Source organism: Centroberyx affinis, unplaced genomic scaffold (genome assembly GCF_046629955.1).
Source record: "Centroberyx affinis isolate AG114_WGS23_722 - 3 ecotype Tasmania unplaced genomic scaffold, CSIRO-AGI_Caff_v1 ptg003990l_1, whole genome shotgun sequence".
Classification (NCBI taxonomy): Eukaryota; Metazoa; Chordata; class Actinopteri; order Beryciformes; family Berycidae; genus Centroberyx; species Centroberyx affinis.
In genome coordinates this window covers 78,634-104,597 of record NW_027281806.1, presented here as the reverse complement: position 1 = coordinate 104,597, position 25,964 = coordinate 78,634, and the positions used below count along the sequence as shown (strand labels likewise).

The 25,964-nt window shown below is 44.3% G+C and overlaps 1 protein-coding gene across 2 annotated transcripts; it reads right to left on the bottom strand.

The window, feature by feature from the left end:
• Window positions 1-34: 34 nt before the first annotated feature.
• spire2 (spire-type actin nucleation factor 2) lies at window positions 35-23,146 on the bottom strand. 2 transcript variants are annotated; one of them, XM_071542016.1, is made up of 15 exons: window positions 22,768-23,146; window positions 16,476-16,519; window positions 14,841-15,230; window positions 13,793-13,873; window positions 13,527-13,691; window positions 12,099-12,185; window positions 11,587-11,704; window positions 9,762-9,928; window positions 8,100-8,322; window positions 5,840-5,967; window positions 5,420-5,557; window positions 5,215-5,282; window positions 4,193-4,220; window positions 3,400-3,497; window positions 35-885 (listed from the first exon to the last, which is right to left on the bottom strand). In XM_071542016.1, exons 1-15 carry the CDS (start codon window positions 23,063-23,065, stop codon window positions 576-578), a joined length of 2,343 nt encoding a protein of 780 aa, XP_071398117.1. In that variant the 5' UTR covers window positions 23,066-23,146; the 3' UTR covers window positions 35-575. The 2 variants fall into 2 exon arrangements, with proteins under 2 accessions (XP_071398117.1, XP_071398118.1); XM_071542017.1 differs by having other exon boundaries at window positions 5,420-5,554.
• Window positions 23,147-25,964: the final 2,818 nt, after the last annotated feature.

The window sequence follows — 25,964 nt, the reverse complement described above, 5'->3', positions numbered from 1 at the left end:
AGTCGTGGTGCGAAAGATAAGGCAGACACGGGATGGGAACTGCTTCCTACTTAAACCTCGACAAAGAAAAGAGAGCCTGGGGGGGGGGGGTGCCGCTCTTTGTGTGTGTGTGTGTGTGTGTGTGTGTGTGTGTGTGTGTGTGTGGGCACAAGCACTTCAGCTAGGTGAGGTATGGAGGATAATGGAGTACTTGCAAGGGGCTGGGAATTGGGTGGGTGGGTGGGGTGGGAGCAGCTACACTCTGACCAAAGAAAAGGGTTCCATACAGCACCGGCAAGTGGTTCTATAGGGCTTGTACCACAGCAGAACCCTTTATGGTGAATTAAAGAACCCTTTTTAAAAAGGTTCTCTATAGCACCATGCTCAAATGGCTCTACATTGGACCATTTTTTATTTTTTATTTTAACCAATCAGAGGGTTCTTTGAGTCATTGCAGCTCTATATAGAACCCCTAACCCTAACCAAAGAACCCTTGAGGAACCCCTCCTTTTTTCTGCGTGTGCACGGCTAAACGAGTGCAGCAGTGTGTGTGTGTGTGTGTGTGTGAGATGTGGGTAAATCGACAGTCCGTCTTCTCATTGGGTCACATTGTTCATCCTCGAAGGCGTCGACGCGTGAGGCTGCTGCGGGTGAGGCGGAGAGGGAGGAGGAGGAGGAGGGTGGGGGTGGGGGTGAGGCTGAGTCTGGGGGTGGTGGGGGGGGGCGGCGGCTCTGCTCTCCCTCTTGGGCGTGTTGTTGAGGATGTCCAGGCTCCGGCGGCTGGACGAGATGACGTCGGCGACGAACTTGGTGCAGTCGGCGCAGACGTCCCGCAGGGTGCCGCCGTGCGCGTACAGGTGCGGGAACTCCTCCTCCACCGAGCGGCGGGACAGGCTGCGGAGGGACCTGGGCGGGGGGGAGGGGGGGGGGAGACGGGGAGATGTTATTGGTCGAGTTTACCCGCCTTTTTCAGCTGCAGGAATACAGTTTATCCACCTTTATTCAGTTCAATTCATAGTAAACGTCATAGTAAATAGGATCAAACTCATGTTAAGTTATACAAGGATTGGGTCTTTTAAAGGGATAGTTCACCCAAAAATGAAAATTTCGGTCATCATCTACTCCCCCTCATGCCGAATGAAACACAGGTGGAATTTGTTAGTCCATATAACACACAGGGAGGTTGCCAGCACAACTTGGTAGCAGCCTTCTCCAAAACAACTGAAGTCAATGGGGACCTGTTCTTTAGAGTTCAATCAATCAGCTGTAGTTAAGATTTGCACTAAATGATGGTGTAAATATACTGTAGGTCTTTTTGGAACTCTGAAGAACTGGTCCCCACTGACTTCAGTTGTTTTGGAGAAGGCTGCTATGGAGTTGTGCTGGCAGCCTCCCTGTGTGTTATATGGACAAACTTTACCTGTGTTTCAACTGGCATGAGGGGGAGGAGATGATGACACAATTTTCAGTTTTGGGTGAACTATTCCTTTAAAGGGGGGGAAAAAGCTGGTCACAAGAATACAAAAGAAAGTCATTCAAAACCTACAAATTTACCAATGGCACATTCAAAAACAGCCACTTTTCTTCTTCTAAAATTTCATCTCTCACGTCTTATTTTTCTGTCCTTTTGTTCATTGCTGTCATTTTGTCTTGTCCCATAAAAAAAAAAAAAAAATGCACTTCAACCCGATTAACATTCAAGCTGCGATCAAAACAATAAACTGAAACATATCCCATTCGGCGCATTACAAAAAAAAAAAAAAAAAAATCAGCGGAGCATCTGGGAGAGCGGCGTAATTGGCTGCACTTTTTTTTTTTTTTTTTTTTTTTTTTTTTTATGATCTGGCATTCTGAGTGAATATAAACCCGGCACATGATGATGAAATGTGTAAAGCGGTGTGGGACGAACGTCAACTAACACAAAGATTAAGGTCAGCTTTTCTGATTAAAAATAACGCCAAACATTTGCCGTTATGAAACCCCCGCTATTTTCTGGCGTGGACGGGTAGGGACGACAGGTGCTGGGCGGCAGATCAAGCACCCGATGCCGACATGTTCCCCCCCCTCTCCATCCCTCTCACTCTTTCTTTCTCTTCCCCCCCCCCCCCCCCCCCCTTCCGCGCACTCTCTTTCCCGCGTCCGTCGTCGCGTGAGGCAGGGCGAGGAGTGAGGATATTAAAGACGGCTGGTTAATTATTACATAACGGCTGCTTAGAGGCCTTGGAGGAGGCACTGCGCGCGTTATATAACAACGGGATGGGAAGGGGAGAGAGAGAGAGAGAGAGAGAGAGAGAGAGAGAGGCTGGTGATTGGATTGAGTGTGCGATCTCCTATTGGTTGAAGTGAAACGGAGGCTGCCTCTGCTTTAGGTTGGAGCAGGTTAGCAGTCAGCGGCTGCAGGGAGCGAGGGGGGGGGGGAGGGGGGGGAGGGACTTAACTAGATTTAACCTGCGTTCTTGAGGTGAGGCGTGCGCTCGTCCTTGGATTTAACAAGGCAAGGCACATTTATTTATATAGCACATTTCAGCAACAAGGCAATTCAAAGTGCTTTACATAAAACATTAAAAGCATCGAGACCAAGTGAAAAAGATAGAATTCGTATAAAAGAAGAAGCAAAATGCATTGCATCACTCTCACACTGGTGCCACTGTCAACCAGTATACGATGAAGTGTGCCTTACCTCTCCAAAGATAATCACAACTTAAAAGACATTTTCTCGGCCTCACCGGACAAAAATATGTATAGTGCTATAACTTTTCGGAAAGAGAACTCCCTCAGTTCTTCCTTTCAAAAAGAAATTTAGATGAGATCATGAAGGATTCTTAGAAGGAGCCTAGATTCTTTCCGGTGGTCTGACCCCGCCGCATAGGCAGGCCCTACAGCCCCTATAGGACTTGTCAAATGTTCCTTTAGAACAGTACACAGATCAGCTAAGCAATTACAATTATAAACTTCAAGCAATCCTTCAGTTCTCAATACAGGTTTGTGGATCCCATCAGAGTGGAGAGTTCCTCTAGACTCCTGTTGGGATCCTGTTCCTGACGCCAATTGATGAATAGTTTTGTAAAATAAAACCCCCTAAATAATAACAATAGAAATAAAGTTCATTAAAGAGCTAAGAGAATAGAAAACAAAAGTAGGCTAAAATAGAATAAGACAGGTATAAAATACAAGAATAAAAGTTACAGTGCAGTGTAAGAGATGAATAATTATTTGATTTAATAAAAGGCAGCGGCAAACAGAAAAGCCTTCAGTCCTTGATTTAAAAGAAGTGAGAGTTGCAGCAGACCTGCAGTTTCAGTTTCTCTAACTAAACACATCATTTGCATAAAAAAAAAATACTTGGATGGAAACCCAGCCTCTGGCATAGGTGAATTCCAAAACTCTCCTCTCCCTGGCACACAACAAACACAGACTCACTTGTAGACTTGGCTTTTGTGCCCGTGGCTCTTTGGAGTGCTGTGGAAGCCCACGGTGTACACGGGGATGTGGGCCATCTTCTTGGAGGGGATCTTCATCTGGGCCGCGAGAGAAAAGAAAAGACAGAAAGTGCATTGTGAGGGGAGAACAGGAGACTTGGTGGCAAACAGTTAATGGAATTAGGTTGAACAGCAGAGTCCACAAACAAAACCAATAAGACTGGAAACAGGCACAAACGACAGACTCCACACTACACACACGAATTAACCAACAGTCATCAGTTGGTCCATGATCACAGCACACATATCACATACTAATATCACACAGTCACATACAGGAACTATCCCAAACAGTTCAATAATGACAAACCACAAGTATGTTTCACAGTACAAAACAACACAAAGGAGTCACAGCATCCCCCAAAAAAGGAAGAAAAAACAAAATAAACAATTCAGAAGCACAGAAACAACACACAAACACCCAAAATCTCAAACCTACAGAGCACAGAACCACACATCCACACGGTCTGGGGACTGGGGCAACAAATCAAAAATCAACAAAAGAATTAACATCTGCAGAAATACCAGCCACCTCACCAAACAATATACTACAAATAACATATTTTATGGTGAAATATCCCATTTAGGAAATGTTCGTTCTTGTTCACGCTTTATAAAGCAAATAGCGAGGCAAATAAGCACAGGGCATTGAAAGCGTTCTAAAAAAAATAAATAAAAAAAACATGACTATGCATTGGCATCAGTGCGACACACACACAAGTCATGCAAGTTACCTTTGCACTGCAGGAGCCACAGACAGATCTGCAAGGGAAATAACATGAATGAACACACCAGCATGCCTGAACATTAATGAACATATCATGAGTGAACGTAAGATGAGTTTGTTGAAAAGGCGATATCCACCATTTAAAAAAAAAAAAAAAAAAAAATTGATAGCATTTTGGAATGAAACCCTTTACACACAAGCTCTCTAATGATGTGGTAACACTACATTAAATATTCATTAACTAATGTTAACTAATGCATTTACTAACATGAATTAAACACGAATAACAACATTAACAAAGATTAGTTCATGTTAAATGCACATATTACAGCTGGGCGATAATTCAATATTATCGTTTATCGTCTTTCAGTGGAATCATATGATGATATGAAGATATTTTAATATCGTGACACACATTTCTGCTGTCTGAATTGATGATGACAAGCAAATTTTACATAAAAACTCTGATAAAATGAGGTATGGTAGGAATATTATTTGAATATTTCCGTTTTGTTTGACATCACACCTAACATTACCATTCGGTTCAATGAGATGAACATTAATTTGATTATACAACGTTATTTTGCATACATGAACCATATTGTGATATATATTGATTTCAAGAAAAATCCTTATTATCATGATATTGATTTCAACCATATCGCCCAGCCCTAGTTGTTATACATGTTTGTTAATGTTAATTAATGTTTACTAACATGAATTAAGCATGAACAGTGGCATTAACAAAGATGAGTTCATATTAAATGCACAATAAACAACTGCATAAAGTAGTATTACTTAACTAAAGTATAACTAAAGTGAATCACAACAAGCATTACGCAACATGTATAGTGTGTTCATGTGCATTTAACATTACCTAATCTTTGTTAATGTTGTTATTCATGTTTAATTCATATTAGTTAATGCATTAGTTAACATTAGTTAATGAACACTTAATATAGAAGTGTTACCAATGATAGGAATTAAACATTGTGAATTCATATAAATGGTGAGGAGAATATTTCTCACCTTTTACACAGTAAGCAGGTGGATGGCCAAGAGAAGAGGGGGAATTTCACTCTACAGCAGCAGCAAACCTGAAAACACACACACACACACACACACACACACACACACACACACACACACACACACACACAATTACCGAGTCTATCAAAGCACACCGCACCGAGAGAGAGAGAGAAAGGGCATCGGTAGATTTCCATCCCATTACCTTGCCTCTCCTCAGGTTATTGTAGAGCTCTTTGCTCTGGAGGAACTTCTCCATCTCGGCTTTCACCAGCACGCGGCGCACGTTGATGACCTCGTCCACCGTGAGGGCGAGACTCTCCACCGGGTGGCTGAACTCCTCCTGAGCGTGGCCGTCAGCAGAGGAAGAGAGGAGGTTGACGAGGGGGGGTCGTTACATCTAGAAAGCTTGGTTTTCACATTTCCACTGACCACCAGGAAAACATCAAACATCAAACTGAAGTATAACATGTCAAGGGAAGGGATTTGAATTCAGCTGAGGGAGTGGAAATAATGTTAATGTGGAATAATGTTGTCTGTGGAAATGAGGCTATACAGTACGTGTGCTTGTGTTAAAGAGGAAGTGACATCACGAAGTCTCCGATCTCTCCGATTTCAAACTCACCATCCACTGGTGCTCGTTCCCCGCCCTGGAGCCGGACGCGGCGCCGGGCCCCTCCGTCGTCTCGTCCACCGAGCTCAGGGACAGGCGGGCCGGGGAGGGGGGCGCCCAGCCGTGCACCGGGAACGAGGCTGGGGGAGAGGGGGTGGGGGGGGGGGGGGGGGGACAGATAGGGGAAACGGGACGTAGAGAGAGAGAGAGAAAAAAACATATAAGATCGAATGGAATCAAAATGAGAAAGGAGAGCAGAGAGAGAGTCTCAGATCTCGGCATCGGACACTAACGCCGGGGCCCGTCTATTATTAATCTGAATCTTCTGTAACTCAGATCGCAGCGAGGGGGGGGGGTCCCGCTCGGCAAACCCCTGGGGGGGGGGGGGGCGAGGGGCTTTAAATTATGCAAGTGTGACGAAGACAAAAGAGATTGGGTGCCTCTTCAATCCTGCAAATGGAAGGTGTCGATTCGGCTCTTAATGGAAAGCAAACACGGGCTACAACCGGCTGGGTAAACATCATCAGTACATAGAGTTTGGATCAGCTGCGGGCTTACAGGCTTTACGGGCCTCGGATTCAGACGGTTAGGGCTCGAGACTCCCCCCCCTGCTGGCGGAGCGGGGAAACTGCATCATAAATAATAACGCATGATAACGGCAGGGAGAAACTGCAAGAAAACATCTTCCAAGCCCGTTCAAACCCATTAGCTTCCACCATCCCCCTTTACTGAGTCATACTCGATCGGCACATCTTTTTATAAGTTGATTAGAATCCATCCGCAACACTCCGATTCAATTACACGGCGGATGTAATCCCTCTCAACCCCCGCTGCGACCGAAGCGCTGTAAGCAGTTTACCCCGCGCTGGACACACATTACTCCTGATGAACGGCTCTCGGGGGGGGGGGGCGGGGGAGCTTCACCTCGGAGCCAGAAGCCTCCACGCCCCTTTGAAATTTTTTTTTTTATTGCCTTGAGGCCCCCGACACATGAAAGCCAAATCAGACTTTTTGTTCACCTTCATTAAAAGCCACAATAATTAAGGAGCACACTTCTGCAACCAAAGGTGTTTTGCTTTTTAATTTAACACACTGTAGTCTTTTTGCTTTTGCCTTGACTTTGCTTATGATGTATAAATGAAAGCGGAGGAAAAAAAAGAAGGCTGATTGAACGGGTTTTCATTCCAGCCTCGAGGCAATAAAAACTAGAAAACTTGAGCGGGCGTGTGGAGACTTTTGATACCCACTGCATTGCTTTGGTTTTGTGGGAATAAGCTTGGATATCAGTTTATTGGCAGATTTATGTGAAATCATGCACATCTTGTTCACTGTTTCATTAAATCCTTTAAAGAGTGTGAATGTGCAGATCCTTGAAAACCACAAGCTGTAGGCTGGCATGCCTGTGGTTGTAGTACAGTGTGACAGTGTGTCTCCCTCTGTAGGAAAAGAGGTAAAACTGCAGCCAATGTAAACAGTCCATTGGTGTGAAACGGAGGAGTTGTTATCTATCAAAAAACACAAAAATTACATCCCTATTATCCGGGATGTAATCCAGCCCTAAAACACCAAGTTACTGATCTCAATTCTTAAGAAAAAGGGTTTGATAGATTACCAGGAAATGATCCTTTACGTTAGTGATCCTCATAGGAAAATTCTCTTTTCTCTTGCCTTGTACAGGGAGGTCAAAGGTCAGAGGTCGGGGTCAGCTACAGGACACTAGGCCACCCGACTGCCCAGTATTTTAGCCTTGTACCACATCAGAATCCTTTCCGGATGCTATAAAGAACCCTTTTTTATAAAGGTTTTCTCTATAGCAACATGCTCAAATGGGAAATATTAAACTTTAAGACCTGCACTGGGTTATTTGTGCGGACTGACCATTGCCGCCTGTGGCCCTGATGTGGCCCATGGAATTCCAAGACTTTTCCATAACTTTGTATAACTAATGTTCTTCATTCCTGGTTTATTACTGTTGTTTTTCTGAAGTGGTAAACAGTCTGGTTTCCACTACAGCTGGGCTTGCTGTGGAGAAAAACAGCAAGAAAACCACCATCTAATGCGATGAATGCGTGAAGCAAGTTGGAAAATACATTCTGGAACAAATTCTGGAATGCACCTCTTTAAATTCCATGATATTCCAGAAATGACATTACCTGTAGGAATCCCACAAATCAGAGGGTACTTTGTGTCACTGCGGCTCTATTTAGAGAAAGAACCCTTTATAACCGAGGAGCCGTTGCCGGGATGGGCGGTCTACATTTACGCTACTGACCTCTGTGCGTGGGAGGCGGCCCGGCGCCTGTCAGCGTCTGGGCCCGGGGCCGCTCGCCCCTCAGCCGGACCGCCCCGCCCAGCTGGCCCGACGCGGACAGCGAAGGGAGCATCTCCCCGCGGAGCAAGGCCAGGTCGTGCTCGGAGAAGGAGCGGTCCCTTTTCAGAGGCGTGGGGGAGCTCTCCGTCCTCCGCAGCTCCCCGCCGTCCGGGGACTCCTCCTCCTGGGGATGGGAGGAAGGAGGAGGGAGCGGAGGGCAGGATGGAGGAGGAAGAGGGGAAGGGAAGTGTGTGGGGGCGTAGGGCAGGGAGGAGGAAGAGGAGAAGTGAGGGAGTGGAGATAGTGGGGGTTGGAGGTGGAGAAGGGGTGAGGCGGAGGGTAGAGGGAGGGACAGGAAAGGGAGGAAGGAGGAAGAAAGGAAATGAAGGGGTGAGGTGAAGGGCAGGAGAGATAGAACAAGTGGGAGGAAGAGTAGAGGTACATTATGTAACATGTTAGACTCTGTGTCAACTCACTAAGCTGAAATACACATGCTCCTCCATTTAAACTGGCATATGGGAGTTTTAGCTTCTCAGAGGCAGAGCTGCTCCGGAGGCAGAAATAATCTGATTGGTTGAGTTAAACCTCAGTGGGCGGAGCCAAAGAACCACAGTTTCTCAGAGTGTTCGGAAGTTGGCTAACTAGCAAAAATAGCGAGGACAAAACTCTGGTCAAAATATACATAAAAATATGAATGACATTCAAGATTTTGGAAGGTCAGCAGGTTAGCTAACTAGCTTTCCTAGCTAGCTATAGGCTAGTATGGCTAGTTTGAAGCGGCTAACTAGCTAACCTAGGTAACTTAGTATGGCTAGATAGCATTTTTCAGTTAGCAGCAGAGCGCTAGGCTTCATAATATTAGCTTCCTCCTCTCTTACCTCTTGTCTTTTTCACTGGGCTTCAGTCTAATGTTACTTAGCCGGAAAAACTGTGGTTCTTTGGCTCCGCCCACTGAGGTTTAACTCAACCAATAATTATTTCTGCCTCCAGAGCAGCTCTGCCGCCGAGAAATGTTTGTACGACTAAAACTCTAATCTGCTGTAAATTGGTTCCTTTTCAAGTGGTGAATGTGATTTTACAGTACTGTACTAAACGTCTGTGCTGCTGGACGGAGGGAGCACAGCGCTCGACAGGCCAAGGACAAGCGTCGGATGTGAAGTGCCTACCAGTGGCTAGAGGGGAGGCTTTCATTATTGTGAAAGACTTTTCTGTAACCTCACTCACAGATATTTGCATGCAAGGTAAAGAAAAGGTAGAAAGATGGGGGGGGGGAAGCTACCAAGAAAGGATGGTTTTGAACTATCCCCATGTCAAAAACCAAAACAAAACAAACCATGACATCCCCCATGAATGATCCAATCAATAACAAATGTTTTGACCTGTAACTGTAGCGCTCCCCTTAGGCTAATGAATGTTATTTTTGAAACGCTTAAGCCCTAATCACGACTATCCACCCACTGTGCCATTCTGCAGCTGCACAGACGCATCTTTAGCCCACTTCAGATCTGAAACACTGACTAGAACATTGACATTCTTCCGCGGCGGCGCACGCTTTGTATTCTCAAAGCCGGCCCTTGGAGACGACAAGAATGACTCCTTTTCTTTTCTCCTCGGCAGCCTCACCTCGAAGATGTTCATCTCCTCCATCTCGGCGAGAGTCGGGGCCTTGAGCAGGACGCGGGGGCGGGACGTCGGCCGGGGCCCCGGCTCCGAGACGGACAGGTCGATGCACGAGGTGGATTTGGCGTTGCAGGGACACGTCTGAGCGAGGCAGGGCAGAGAGCCGAACGCTGGGGAGAAGAGAAAGCCACACGGCAACAAGGGAACAAGTACGTCAGATACACTGAGAATATGCAGAGTGGTTCTGGATGTGAGCATTTCATTTTTCGGTTATTTTTTCTATTTCTTTATTTCGACTGAAAAAAGGTGCCATGTGTAGCATTTTAAAGGAATAGTTCACCCAAAAACTGAAAATTCTGTCATCATCTCCTCCCCCTCATGCCAGTTGAAACACAGGTGAAGTTTGTCCATATAACACACAGGGAGGCTGCAGCACAACTCCATAGCAGCCTTCTCCAAAACAACTGAAGTCAGTGGGGACCAGTTCTTCAGAGTTCCAAAAAGACCTACAGTATATTTACACCATCAAATCTTAACTACAGCTGATTGATTGAACTCTAAAGAACAGGTCCCCATTGACTTCAGTTGTTTTGGAGAAGGCTGCTACCAAGTTGTGCTGGCGACCTCCCTGTGTGTTATATGGACTAACAAATTCCACCTGTGTTTCATTTGGCATGAGGGTGAGTAGATGATGACAGAATTTTCATTCTTGGGTGAACTATTCCTTTAACATCATTAAATCTTTACCGCATTCATTTTAAGACATTAGTATAATTGCCATTAACAAAATGAGACCACTGCTGAGAAGATTGGCAGCCTCTACACTGACCCAATGCTACACATCTTACACTGTGGAGCATTGGGTCGGATTCGGTGGGAAATCTGCTGTCTTGCTTTACAGCACAAAACAGGACAGGCTGCTGTTCTTCCAGCACAAACGGAGCTAAAGCTTTCTGGTAATGGCAGATGGTGGAAGGAGAGGCTGATGGAAAACTCATTTCCAACATGTTTATCCTCTTCAGTAAAGGCATTGATCAGTGTTTTCTTTGTTTTGTTTAGGTTGTGTGCTGTGTGTATTGACCCTCTCGGCAAAATGAGCCACCTTTATCCACAGCCCACACACTGCATTACCCTGACCTTGATCTGTAAATAGCTAATCAATATATATATGAAATACAATACCACCTCCACATGTACTTTAGCTGTAAAAGGAAAAAAACTCCCTTGTTCCTACAAACTAGTCTGCAGTACTTGACTGTAGTGCGACCCTCACAGGCTGCAGTACAGGGTGTGCAGTCTACAGTGTGAGCCCTGATGTCAGTATTTAGCAGAGTGGGTGGTCGGCTCACCTTCACTATATCATTTGTTATCTGAAAAGCACAGTGAAAGCATAACATGGGTCCAACTGAAAGTCATGCAGTGACTGCATATAGGCAATTTACACCCCCCCCCCCCCCCCCACACACACACACACACACACCCATCAAGAGCAGCCCAATGAACCCTATCATTAACTTTCACTTAATGTCAGCACTGTGCTACTATAACAACAAAGGACACAATAGCTTAATAGTTTCCCAGTTGTCATCCAACTGGTTTTCTATGTTGACAAATGCACACAGTTAGTAGAATATTCAACACTGCCTCTCGGTGGCCACTTCAAAACTGTCCATTGTGTCTCTCAACACAAGACTTTGACTAAGGTGAGGCACCACAGGTGAATAGGGAAAAAAATCCCTTTCATCCCTATCAGGATGAAGGTTTATGTGTCAAGCTGTGTCTATATTTGCAGTGGAAAGCAGGCCACGGTGAATACTTTGTTCCTTACGTCTGGGGCTGGGCGGGACCACGGGCCTCAGCTTTCTCTCCTGCTTGATCTCAGCCAGGACTTGCTCGTGGAGGGACTGCTGCTCCTGAGGGGGAGGAGGGAGGCTGCGCTCTGACACCTGGCGAGAGAAAACACGAGGAGAGGACTTTCACACTCCTGACAAATCTGGGGAGAGGTGACTAGGATAAAAAAAAGCAGGATTCAACCGTTATGGGTTTTCAGGGCTGTGGCTTTGTGGCAATATTCAAATGTCTTTTCATGGGAAAAAAAACCATCCGAAAAATTATTCAGTGTTTCCTCCAGAATTGTATTCTTGTCAGGGTGGAAAAGCCTCTGAAACGGCATTTAGACCACCATGGGACACTGAAACCCAGGAGAATAATCTCTACTGGACCTCAGCGGATATCAGTGGAGATACCCAGAAAAAACGGATGACTATACTCCCATTTAATTGAATATACCCTCCATTACTACATTGCTGGTGTAACTTACTACCAGTCAAGGCCACTCACCGGTTTGAGTGGAGGTCTTGATCTGATAAAGTCCAGTATCAGTTCATGGGCGTTTCTCTTCACTCTGGTAGGAATGTCACCGTCCACCTGGGAAAGACAAGAGAGGAACATCATGAATAAGTACCATCTGTAATAACACAGTAAGATGCAATAAGTCTTGGCACTTGAAAGATTTTTAAAGCGAAGTAATTATAATGTTACTGCATAGTAATAGTGATATACATTCATTAGTGCTTAGACACTCATAAAAACCCTTTCTTAACATTTGTCTCCTGGCTGAATTCTGTGTCTGACTGGCCTCAAGGTGACACTCTGTCACATATATGATGATACGCGGCATATTTATTACCTGTAACAAAGCCTAGTATATATATGGCACAGTGCAGTGCATGAAAAAGGGGAAGGCGAGCACAGCAAGGTCTTTCAATGACAAACTCCGGGAGTCACAACAGTCTCGCTCCTGTCTGCCCTCTGAGTCCGTATGCCCCATTTCCAGAGGGCCATCTCACCACACTCTATGATGGTGCAAATACATTTTCAGGAGGGTGAGGATTGCAGAAAAGGAAGGAAAGAGTTCATGACTTTATTATTTATACAGAATTTTTAGCATTTAGCACTGCAACTGCAACTATACTAACCAGGTCTTGTCTCTTACTGTGTCATTATGTCGGTCTGTGCCAGATTGTTGTGGAAGAGGAGACAAGTTCTATCAGTGTTGTTGTTCCTACTGGTCGTCCATAGAGGTCGATAACTGTCATAGATTCATTAATGCCCCTTTAACTAGAACTGCGCTTTACTTAATGGATCATTTTTGCAAATTAAAGCTGCGATAACCACATTTTTCCGACCACTGCAAGGCATCGGAGACAGCAACACATTTGTAAATAACACACAGCAAAGCCGCTGCACTACGGAGGCCTACCAAGGACAAACATCGCAAAGCACCGTGCATAAAGTGTCATGGGTTAACCAGTCTCACTTTGCCAGATCTTTCTCCTGCTGAAGGTTACATGTCCCACAGTGACAAGTGAAGAGGCAGGTAACAAGTTTACTAGTTTAACAAGTTCACTCGCTCGCTTCATTGAATCCGCCATTACCAGAATTTTTTTCCAGGAATGGGAGGAGACAAGCTAGTTTTAAAAAACATGAAAAGCTTCTAAATGGTCCGAGAGGAGCTTCGTTCAGGAACCGAATATGACAACAAGCTTTAGAAAAGAGGTGAAAACAGCAACACAGCTGGCTGCTGTGTGGATATTGGTTTATATCATTATGTCTCAATGAAATCTCCACATAGCACACATTAGCTTCAGGATTGGTTATAAGGTCTGATATTGCTTATTGCAGGTTTAAAAGCCTTTGTGTTCCTTCAAAAACAAACTGTAAATATAAAATATATATATTAAAAAGTCAGGTTTTTCTCCCTCTCACCATGACTTTGCGTAGCTGGAACTTGCGCGCCCGGATGTCCTGCATCAGCATCTCGAACGGCGTGAGGCTGAACTCGGTGGGCAGCGGGTTGAAAGGCTGCTCCTGCACCTTCTTCAGCTTCACCCCCTGCCTCAGCTCCTTCATCAGCTGCACCCACAGACGTGCCTGGGACGGGACGGATAACACACACACACACACACACACACACGTTACACAACCCTGCCTTCTCCAATGAGACATACTGTCATATTGTCCCCTCATCTCACCCAGTCCGTGTGCTTCAACGCGTCGAGCTCGGCCGTGGATCTGTCTTCCTGAGTTTCTTCGGTTCTGATCTTCTTCAGCATCTGAAAACAAACTTTTTTTTTTACAATGCTGCACCTGTCCAACAGTGATAACAGTAACATAACAGAAGTATGAGCTGCAGCAATGGTCTTAAAGGGGCAATAAGTAAGATTTGTACTGCTTCAGAGCCCATAGTGACCATAACAGGGTTGCTGATCACGACCAATGACTCAGGTTCTGAGATTTATGGCTTTCAAAACTCATTTCCCGGGCCTCACCCTTTGGAGTTTCCCCAGAGATTTGTGCAGGAGATACAGTAAGTTCTATCACTGCATTTTACATCAAAAGCATTTGTGCTAGATACTGGATTCCACCTGTGATCTGAACACATTACTCTGGTGGTAACAGATGTGTCAGAACTAGACTGAAACACAGTTTGATTACCATGTGAAAAAAACAAACACTGCAAACTACTGTTCTCATTTAAAGGAATACCATGACATTTTGAATTTAGTCTCATTTTTCTTCCAAACACTTGTCACATTATGAGAAAAAAAGCTTCTGCATTCGTCCTTTAACTTATCCTTTGGCTTGTTGCTAGCAGTACCTATTGTTTTCAGTGAGAGTTGAAACTGTGATTGCTTTTGTACCAAAGGATACAAAACAGAATGAAAGAGGCAGAGGCAGATGAAAGTATGGGCAGAAATTAGTGCCAGCAGAAACTGAATTGGAATAGCATTTATTTGAATTTTTTATGCTTAAATTGAAATTTGAATTGAATACAAATTTGAAAGTGACTGTAATAGTTTGAATTTGGTCATTATTGCAGCTTTTATTTCAAACTAGTTTGAGGTAAAAATTCGAACCCTCAATGCCCTTTCAAATTCAGTTTTTACAATTAAATTTCAACACGAAACATTTGGAAATTAATCATCATAGATCATTTATCCATGTCTACTCCAAAACGGAATGTATTATTATGGAAACCAGTGATGATGAATGATCGATTAACAATCCAACCAAACGCACCTCCTTAGCATCTCTGATCTTGATGAGGAAGGTCTGCAGCTCCAGGGTCTCCACAAACAGGGCCCTGCAGACGGCCTGGTAGTGCTCCGGGGCCAGGCCCGGGTTGGCCAGGCGAGACGCGCACAGCGCCATCACCTGGAGGAACGTGCACACCGGCCTCGTCGCTCCCCCCTCCTCCTCCTCTTCCTCCACCTCCTCCTCCTCCTCCTGTCCGCTGTAGCCCTCGTCCGTCGTGCCGTTCCCGGCCGTCCTGTCTCCCTCGGGGCCCTGGTCCCCCGCGGCCATGCGCTCGATGAGGCGCTCCAGTCGCGGGCTCAGCTCGCGCTCCTCGCTCTCGTCCAGCCCCCAGTCCAGCGCCCGGTAGATGGCCACGCCCAGCGACTGGACCAGCTGGGTCGGACAGATGAAGCAGAAAAGAAACAGTAAGCATGTCCTCCGCCACAGATGGCAGTCCCCCTCTGAGCCAATAAGTTAAAAATATGTCACTTTCTTTTGACCTGTAATTGTAGCGCCGTCTTTGGGCCAATCAGTGTCATTTTGAAAGTGCTGGAACACAGTGGTGAGATGCATCATTTCCCCAAATTTTGTCAAAATCCAATCAGATATCATATGTGTTGCACAGACAAATGAATGAACAAAGAAATGATTTCACACCCCTGTTGGTCTAATGAGTATAAGTAAAAAAAAAATCCCAGAACAAAGTGGTGAGATGCATCATTTCCCCAAGTTTTGTCAAAATCCAAACAGTGATGAATAAGATATCATGTGAGATAAACATACGAATGAGCGAACAAATAAACAAACATGTAGCATCCCCCTTGGGCTAATCAGTGTAATGTGAAAAGCACCAGAACACAGTGGTGAGATGCATCATTCCGCCAAGTTTTGTTCAAATCCAATCAGAGGCATCTGAGATATCACATGTGATGAACAGATGAATGAATGAATAAACAAACAAACAAATGGCTGGAGACTGACTTATTCATCATGGTTGACAAAGACATAAAACATTTATAAGTTTGATATAACAAGCTTTTATAGTGCGTTTGATTTGTCCAGTCAATTGGATAAATTGCTTGATTTATTTGATCCAACATTGACTGTGCATGTGAGATTGTATCAAAGCCTTTTAACTAATGTGAGCCACTTTTCAATGGCAGTCCAATGCAGGTTGATACACATTATATACTGTATTTAGGTTCCCCTCAGCAGTGTTTTTGGCACCATCAGAACTGGGGATAGAACCAGCAATCCATCACCTACTAGGCTTCCTCTCTGCTCAACCAATCACCTGCTGCCCTTACGTCGAATAAAGATGGATGAAATGAGAGAAAGGAATGAATAAGAAAAGCTGTTCGATGAGCTTTAACGTTAAGTCTGCAGTATGCCAAGAGGGGGGATGGCGGTGTTAGACCCTGTTCCGTTTTGGAAAACAAGTGCAAGGTAAAAATTCATGACTCAATATTGCCATAAAACACCGATGACTTCTTCCCGAAACGCATGACTTTGCAAAGAAAGGCTTTAAGTCAGCTCGTAGCTTCCATAAAGCCCGTAACGGTGTGTATTTTTTTTACGACCGGCCACCGTTTTGACAGTGATGCCTCTTCTGAGTGTTCCGAGGGCCCGGATGCTCACCTGATGCTCTGCGACGGGTGCGAGGGGAGGCCCGTCGGTGTCATCTGCTAGAGACAAGAGAGAGAGAGACACGCAGCAGGTCAGTACTTGAGACTCGTACAGCATGTGACTGGATATGATTCACTGTCAAAAAAAACCTCACGTTCCCACCCTCGGCTTACCGTGCTGCTAACGTTATCGCCGCGATAAGAGGAGCGAGAGAGGGGCCCGATTTCAATCTCGGAGTCATTAAATCACATATTGTACTCCGTGTGTCCCCCAGTCACAACTCGGGCCATGCATTAATGTGCCGCAGCCCTGTGCATGTGTGTGTGTGTGTGTGTGTGAAAAAGCTCTTTCTCTCCCCGGCTCAGATGTCAGTAACGACACCCGAGAGGCCTGAAACTCCTCGTTCAGCAGCTCTCACTGCAGAGAAACCGGGAGAACGGACAGACAGAGAGAGAGAGAGAGAGAAAGAGTGACGGAGACAAAGACGGAGAGATAGAAAGAGAGAGAGAGAGAGAGAGAGGAACGGAGCGAGAGAAAGCGAGGCGGAGAGATCAGCAGAAAGTTACAGCAGAGCGAGAGAGAGAGAGATGTGGAGAGAGTGAAAGACACAGAGAGAAGAGGCCTGGGCATGGTGGTGGTGTGTGTGTGTGTGTGGGTGGTTGGAGGGGGGGGGGTCAGCCTGTCACAGCATCTTTTCCTGTGGATAACAAAGCGATGAGAGCGAGGGCTTTCGAACGCGAGAGCAGACGGACACAGAGCGTCACACTGTTCCCTCTGTCTGAATAGAGAGACGCGCAACAAAGACAGCGGCCGACACCGGAGGAGAGCGGAGAGACTCTCTGGGGGTGGGGGGTGGGGGGGGGGACGATAACGCGAGCCCCCTTGCGAACCTGTCCGACAGGTTCGGATAATGGGACAGATACTGGGTCGGGTCGCGTAACCGACCGCGGTTTTCCCACAGTTGCCCGGGCCGGTCAGCACAAAAGAGGGGGAGAGGAGGAATCCGCATCGACGACACGTCCAGGGCACAAGATTTCCCTATTGGCCGCATGACTGTGAAAAGGAACCAATAGCCATTCAATGTGGGTATTGGAAATTTCATTGATAAAATTTATTTTATGATCATTTTGAGCTATTTGGCGGAGTAATCCTGCTTATTGAAACACCCCCATAGCAGAGGTGGGAGCAAGTCAACTTTGCTCGAGTCCCAAGTCAAGTCTCAAGCCTAAATGTAGAACTCCAAGTCAAGTCCATGTCATTAATGTCAACTCCCAAGTCTAAATGTAGAACAGCAAGTCAAGTCAGAACAAATCAAGAGTCCAGAATCAATTTAATATCTTAAAGAAAACTAAATATCTAGGACTTTTCAATGCAATATGGTTTTAATAGGATAAGAACTTGGTAAGAGCATCATGAGTTTGATTTCTAGAATCAAGTTTCAACTTCAATAAATTCAATCATTCCATACAAATTCAGAAAACAGAATTTCAATTCAGTCGTCTGCTGGAACAAATCTCATCACTTTTCAATCTGAGTCATTTACACAAACACAAGATCTCAAGTCAAGACTTTAGAAACCTTTTCAAGTCATCAGAGTACAAGTCAGAGTCGAGTCCCAAGTCACCAGAACCCAAGTCAAGTCAAGTCTCAAGTCTGACTCGAGTCCTAGTCATGTGACTCCAGCCCCCTCCTCTGCCCCATAGGTATTAAATGGTGCTCGTTAACTTGAGTTAGAACCTAGAACAATAGCAAATTCAAAATGAATCTGTCAGACTAAACTTGAATCTTTGTGCTTATGGATGTCTTATACCAACCAATGTTCTCTCATTATGAACAACAGTAGGGGAAGTTATTGTATTATATTTTTAGAGTGATCTGGCTGAGTAACGCTGCTCCTTGAAATAACCCCCCCACCCCCCCCCACCCCGGTGTTAGCTGGCTCTCATTAGCTTCAAGTCACACACAGTTTCATCAGGCTAATGACGGAGAAGATTTTGTCCTCATAACCCTGATTCACTCACTCACACACACACACACACACACACACACACACTCTCCAAAGATGGACTTCGCCATCTGTTGCCATGGTAATAAGGTCTTAGGAGATGAAATTGAAAGAAACTACAAAGTGACAGAGAGCAAAAAAAAAAAAAACTGGGGCTGGGAGGAACGGAGGCGACGGCTGCGACTGAATGGAGGGAGAGAGGGAGGAGGAGGATGGAATTAAAGAAAAAGAACAACTAAAGAATTAGAAGAAGAAGAAACAGGAACGTCGACATTTTACGAATACAGCCGTCACCTCAAACTACCGCTTCATCCGAGCGTGAGCGGGTTGGGCTCGCCACACCTCAGCCTGGGCGAGTCCAAAAATTTGGAGCTTGTCGTTTTTTTTTTTTATCTTTATAAAATGGAGAGCAAAGATCAAACAGGAATCACTGGAGATCTATTTGGAAGCCGAATCGGGAAAAATAAAAATGAAAATTCACATGAGAGAGCATTCGGGACCAATTATGCTCCCTTTAAGCCTAGTCTAATAAATTTATCACATGGGCCAAATATCTGCTCCACTTTGTCCCCACAAGTTAAGCCTATTTATATAAGTGGGTCTGGAATTTTGTGGTTGGTAAATGATGTTAGAAGCGGGGACATTTGACATAGCTGAGGTTTCAAAGATCCATCTGTGTGTAGTTGGACTTTTTGGCATAAACTCACAGGGATGATATTCATGTTTTATCATCCACTGAAGGTTTCCATGCTTCTCTATGGGTTGAGGGAAAACCTCCAAACCCCTGATGAAACCCTTTCAAAACCTCATTGAATAAACTCTTTTTTTTTTTTTTTTTGGAGATGTGAGGTTTTCACCCAATATGATAGTAGCTGGACTTCCTATTGGCCTCAACTGTACCCAGTGAATAACCATGACCTCATCCTCTTACCTTTACCCTGCAATGCCTTTCCATAGCCTGTAAAACAGAATCTATACACACTATAAGTTGTTCCTAAATCTTATCCCTCACTCCAGCTGGAGCTTTCAGAAATCACCAGGAGCGAGTGCATTTCTTTTAATGTGGGACTTTTGCAGCTGCAGTGAGCACAGTCATTTTTTTTTACAAGGGACAATGCGATGTCCATTAGGCCTCCTTAGTCATGCATCTATTAATGAGGGGGGGGGGGGTTCTCGTGCCGTTAAAGTGATCCTCACCCAGACAGCGCTGCATTTGCACTTTAAAAAAAAAAGGGTCGTTAAATTTCAATTATCAGAGATACCAGCACAGAAAATCAAACATGTTATCGGTATCTTGTTCTCATTCTTAGACAGGAATCTGAATACAAAAAAAACCAAAACGATGACGCACGACAGTTGCCGGTCTGTTTAAAACCGCACTAAAGCATTTACATCAAAATCTTGCCTAGTGCAGCTTTAACTCCGGCTCATGTTTCGGTTCACATTAACTTTCCCGCCCCTGTGTGGATTGTTGAACAACCTGATGTGGTTTAGGTGTCCAGGGAGGAGAAAGTGATTCGAGGCATGCACGGGCTTCCTACTGCAAATAGACATGTTACAGTGCTGATGTATTTGAATTTGAATCAGGGGATGTAGTGGTATACCCAGTTTTATTTGCAGAATACAGTTTAGATTAGAGGGGATGGGAGGCTTCACTTTGTCATTTTAGACTGATAAGACAGCTGGATTTTCCACATTAAAATGTTGCCTACAGCAGCTTTAAAGCAATCAAAACTTGAACACGCTGGTTATCTGCTGACACCGACATGACAAAACCACATAAGTGTTAAGTAGCAAGTGCAACACTCGGGGTGATCCTCTTTCAAGTGTTTGACTCATGTCTTTTACTGTGAAGAATACCACAGTGTGTGTTTATCTTACCGGGGAAGGCATTCCTGAACTGGCTGAGGTGACTGACTCACCCCAGGTTTGCATTACGGGGTAATAAAAATGCCCATTAAAAAACACACACAATAAAAATTAAAGTCCCTGTTAATAATAAAGCTGCTGCAATGCCCTTAAACTGCTTTAAACTCTCTTATAAAAAGTTAAAATGACCTAGGATTACTGTTCATCTCAGCTGTGTGTTTACTCTAGAATAATGGCCCAATAAAAAAAAAGTGTAAGTCAACTTCTCTAATACTAGCTTAATGTTTTGGGAGGTTGTTGGTCGCTAACACTTCACAGCAAATTTAAGCAAATGGTCCTCTCGCTGACTAGCTGCATTAATAATGTAGGTAGAGTCACAATAGGAGAATGATATAGCATGGTGGTGGAGGGATTTAGTTATGGTCTCTCTGTTTGCTTATGGATCAGTAGGGAGTAAACAAACAAAAGACTACTAGGATAAACAACACTCTTGGTGAGAGTTATGAGTCCCCAGCAAAATGAGGAATAGTTTCATTTGACCCAGGTCACTACATGCCACTAAATTAGTTTAAGTAATTTAGTAATAGACGAATAATGGTTAAATTTTGTTCTTCCGCCAAGCAACATAGTTCTTGAACAGAAGGCAAGGAATCTAATTGTGAAGGAAAAGGCAGGTGCGTCAGAGCCATGCGCGTGAACTTTGATTGGAGATAGCATAGTTTTCTTGACAGCAGCTAACGGTTGTTGCTTGGCGACACATTAGCACGCAGGTGTGCTGTTCTGCAGAGACTATCCGTTTTCTAGCTGAAATTTGATAACATCTCTTTCTGCTTGCGACATTTTTTCCTATTGTAGTAGTGGTACCCTGCCCTGTCTGAAACTCTTCCCCTCCTCTCCTTTAATTTTTTTTTTTTACCTTTTGTCTTTTTAAGTAGACCTGTAACCGCCGTCAGGAACTCTAGCTTCTTGGCAGTTAATAGCCCAGAGGAAATCACACCGAACTCCGTTCAAAAATCTGGCAGTTTAATGTTGCCTGCCTATAGGCAAAAGTATATACCTGGTAGAACATGACTTGAGAGTTTTTTGGGGGGGAATAGTTGAGTTTTGTCGAAAGTGGGGCATATATATAGTCCACCAAGCAGCACTTTACTTCAATGAAATAGCAACTTTTGAAATTGGTTCACACTGCTCGCTACCTCCCACCGCGGAGTAAGCTATTTTGATGGAAGAAGACTGGGCGAATAAGAGGCAAATAAATTAAAAAAGGAAATAAGTGCTGCTTGGGGCATTGGATGTATGCCGAAGTGTAGAGTGGTTCCTAATGATTCGTATAACCTCTCAGGTTATTTTCTACGAGGTATGTAAACCGTCTTTATCGACAGCAAGCAAATATTAAACAGATTTTGAATAAAGTTTGGTGGTCACATCTCTCCAAACAAGTGAGAACAGCATGTGTTGTGGGGCTAGGCAGGTGCAGACTCCTGAAACTGGTTCCTTGGGCCCCGGCCCGCAGTGAGGGCATAGGCTGCTCCACACAGGACACTATGCAGGTATTTCCAGTGGAGGAAAACAATCAAAACACTGCGTGAATCCTATGGGCTTCCACCCGCCCCTTTGAAGTCTTCTAAACAGACTCTCCAAGAGAGGATACGAGGGTGAAGCTGTGCTCTATGAATAATTAATCATTTACCGGCATAATCCAAGTCATCCCTGTTGGCAAGACGGAGTGCGACAAAACACCAACAGTCACAATCAAAACACTGTGGCCGTTTGTGTGAAGGGAACCCAAAGCTCAAATAGGCTGAATAAAATTAACAAATTATGTAGCTGATGATAGATTATTAATGAATACCATATTGGTTGGCACGGGACAGGGTAGCCCCGATACCCTTTTCTCTCCTAGAGGCAGAATGTTACTCGAAGCCAGACTCCAAACAATAATCGGGTAATTTAACGTGGCCTTGCTTTTCGGCAAAGGTTCATGCCTAATAAAATATGACTCAAGATATTTGACGAAACACTAGGAGTCACTCTTAAATTCTGCCCTTACATAATCAGCCAAGCAGCACTTATTTTAATAAAATTTTAACGTTTAGCATTGGTTCGCACTGCTCGCTACCGCCCACCGCGGTCTGTTTTGGTGGAAGACTGTAGGAATAACGGTCGAACCAGTTGAAAAAGTTGACATTTTATTCAAATTAACTGCTGCTTTGTGGATTATATGTATGCCGAATTGACGAGTGGCTCCTAAAGAATCAGAAATGATCTTGAGTCATATTTCAAGGGGTATGTACCTTGTTGATAAGCAAGGTCACACTAAAGTGCAATATTTTTGACAAGAGTTTGGCGTGACAGTCTCCAAACGAGGGACGGGGCAGAGGGAAGTTGGGGATGAACAACTAGAGAAGCACAAACGGACAGCTGTCCTACCGTTGTGTCGGGACTCCAGCTGTAACGACACGGTTCCGTCTCTGTGGAGGAGGATGGAGGACGGGTCCTTCACCCGGTAAACTCTACCGGCCGGCGGGCGGGGCATCCTCAGCCCGCTGCAGCACTGGTAGCACACCGCCCATGCCTGCTCCTCGTTGATGGGCTGCTCGTAGGACTTCAGCACCTCCTCCAGAGACAGTTCCCGGGGGTCGGCGAGGTCCCGCTGCTCTCCGCGGTCCGTGGGAGCGGACACCCGTGACTCCCCGTCCTCGGCGCTTCTGTTCGTCGATCTGGCCATGGCTGTGATGCCGTGGAGCCCATTCTTCACGCGGTAGGCACCGTGGCCATTGAGGCTATGCGCTGAGTCCGGCCCAGGCTCCTGTCCGATCTTTAACGGCGGCAGACGTCTACCTAGACTCAACTACCGCAGATGCACCTCGTTACCATAACCAGTGTCAGGTTAGCCACAATAAACAGCCGGACTTCCGGTCTGAATTTTCAAAATAAAACCCTTTTTGTCAAACATGTTGCAAACCTAACCCTCAACTGCTTCTTTCCACCTGTAGAAGACTGTGACTGCTCCCAGTCTGAATATGTGTAATTGTAGGAATTTGAATAAGGGTGTTGCTGGAAAAGAGCATGGAGCTCAGTTGACTTTTCCTCGAGAAACAAAGGTTAAAAAAAAATCACATCTTGATATTTATACATTTTATAATTTTTGGTGTTTTCATATCTGACATTTTTCATTTGTTTTTTCTGTGTGTCAGTATATTCTATTGCTGTTACACCATTCTTACCACAATGGTGTAGTTCATTTTTTTTTCTACTTTTCAATCATACCTTTCTACTTAGCACATTCTAGTGTTGAAATTGTTGCATTATGTTTAAATAGCCCCCAGTTGTCTTATTGATATTCTATTTTTCTTTACAGTATCCTATGACTATTTGCTCCTGCAATAGCCCCCATCTCACCTTACCCCGCTTTTTTCCAAGCGCGAGACAATTCCGCTTTTGTTTTGACAGTAAATCCACCTAATTTCCGGTGTTGTCCTGGCTCACTGTGGCCGACTTGACGCCGCTTGTTGCCATGTCAGCAAATGAGAGCGATGTCTGATCTGCGGGAACATGCCAATCAACGGCCGGTGAAGGAAAGGGGGAGGCGGGGCGGAGGAAACCTTCCCTCCCGGTGTCGCATCCACCTGCCAGCAGCCAGCAGAGGGAGGGAAGGACTGGAACTTGTTGAAAATGGTCAACTGCAACACGAATAACTGTTAACTATGGTGATGAGAGTCGATGTAAACGAGAGGGAATGCCGAGTGTGGGAGGTGACGGTTTAATTCCAGGTATTTCAGCCTTCCCCTGTCCTCCCCTCTCTCAGCTTCTCTCACCAGTGTCAAACTGAACAGAATACAACTATATAAAACTTCCGCTCACAACTTTCAAAGTAAAATTATTGCTCTCAGAAAACGACAAGATCAAATTTGCGATTTTCTGACCACTAGAGGGTGACAGAAACCGCTACACATTTTGTAAACACACACAGCAAAGCTACCGGGCGACGGAAGCCCTTAAGGACAAACTGTGCATAAAGGCTAATGGCTCCGGTGTGTGGCTATTTGTTTATAGCATTATGTTTCACGGAAATCTCCACATAGCACACGTTAGTTTCAGGATTTAGTTAGCTAGCTAGCATTATCTAAACAAAGAATCTGTCAGATAGCTTAGTAATAAAGTTCAGCTCCCAGTCAAAAACAGCAGAAAGTTGTAAGTTTAGAAAATAAAAGCAGCTGTTAACAGCAATTATTGCCAAGAGCCGATGACCTCCTATATGGCCGCCAGAGGATGAAAGCCCTCCTGGACAGATTATCAAGGCAAGCTTTTATTTTGAAGGCAACACCGCCTATTTCCGGTCTTACTCTGGCTATTTGTGTGAGCTTGACGCAGCTTCCTCTCGCCTCTGCAGCTCCACCACTGTGTTGCACATGCAGGAGCATCATCCAGCACACTAACACTGAACACATTCAGAGCAAAATATATATATACATATATTTTACAACATTTTTCTGATGTGTTCATATATATATATGGAAGAAACCAATATATCATGATTATAAAACGCCCACTTTTATACATCTTCCACATGTATTCACATACATTTGACATTCCTCAGCAGGAGAGAGATCAGAAATCAAACTGGACAGTGACAGTTATAATGGGCAGGCTGCATCGCTTTTATAGTGTTCTGTCCTAAAGACTCAGGAGATATTCCACCTCTCTTTTTACAGCTATTTTAGTTTTATTTAGTATTTCTAGGGACCCTTTTTCATATCAGAACCCTGCATGGGATCCCAACCTAAAGATAATTAAAACAGATGGCCTAATTAGGGCCAGTGACTGGTGGCCTTTGAGATTAGATTAAATGAACTACTGCAATAAAAGAGTTGAGTTCAGACTTGAAAGGGTCTTCTCCCACCTCCACTCACTTTTAGACGAGACTTGCGTTCAATATGGGAAATTCATCAAGGATTAAATCAACTAGTACAATGTGTGATATACTGGCTAGTCTGTCAGGTATAGGACACTGGCAGGTGTGTGGATGTTTGACTGGATATGAGAATATATAACTTTCATTTTTGTCTGGTCTGGTTTTGCCCCTAATTTCTGATGTGGACCTCCATACCTTCCTACATTGTGCTGTCTTATAACCTATTTTATTTAAATGTTTTGCCTTATCTTTATTACTTTCTCTCATATTTTTCTTCTTATCACTGTTTATTTTGAATTATGGAATTCTTCTGGTAATTGTACTGATCAGCTGCCGTTACCACATACTAAGCACAATATTTTAACTTTTTGTGTTATCAGATTGAGCATTACTGCTACAATTTAAGTTGAATTATATTTGTTAACTTTTTTTTAAAAATGGCAAAAGAGTGAAATACATGGTACAGCCATGCAGAATATGGGCGTATGTAAGTAAACAATTGTAAAACACATTCATTTTAATACAAATCTAGCAATTACACTTCAATCAACACTGAAATATAAAACAAGATCAGAATGAATATCTTCATCTTGAAGTAATGCTCAGCAACTTTCACCAAGGCCTTTAAAATTGTAGGCTACATGGAACATATCAAATTGATTGATACATTTTTTCTGTTAAAAGCTTTTAATAAACCTTTGTAATAAAGCTC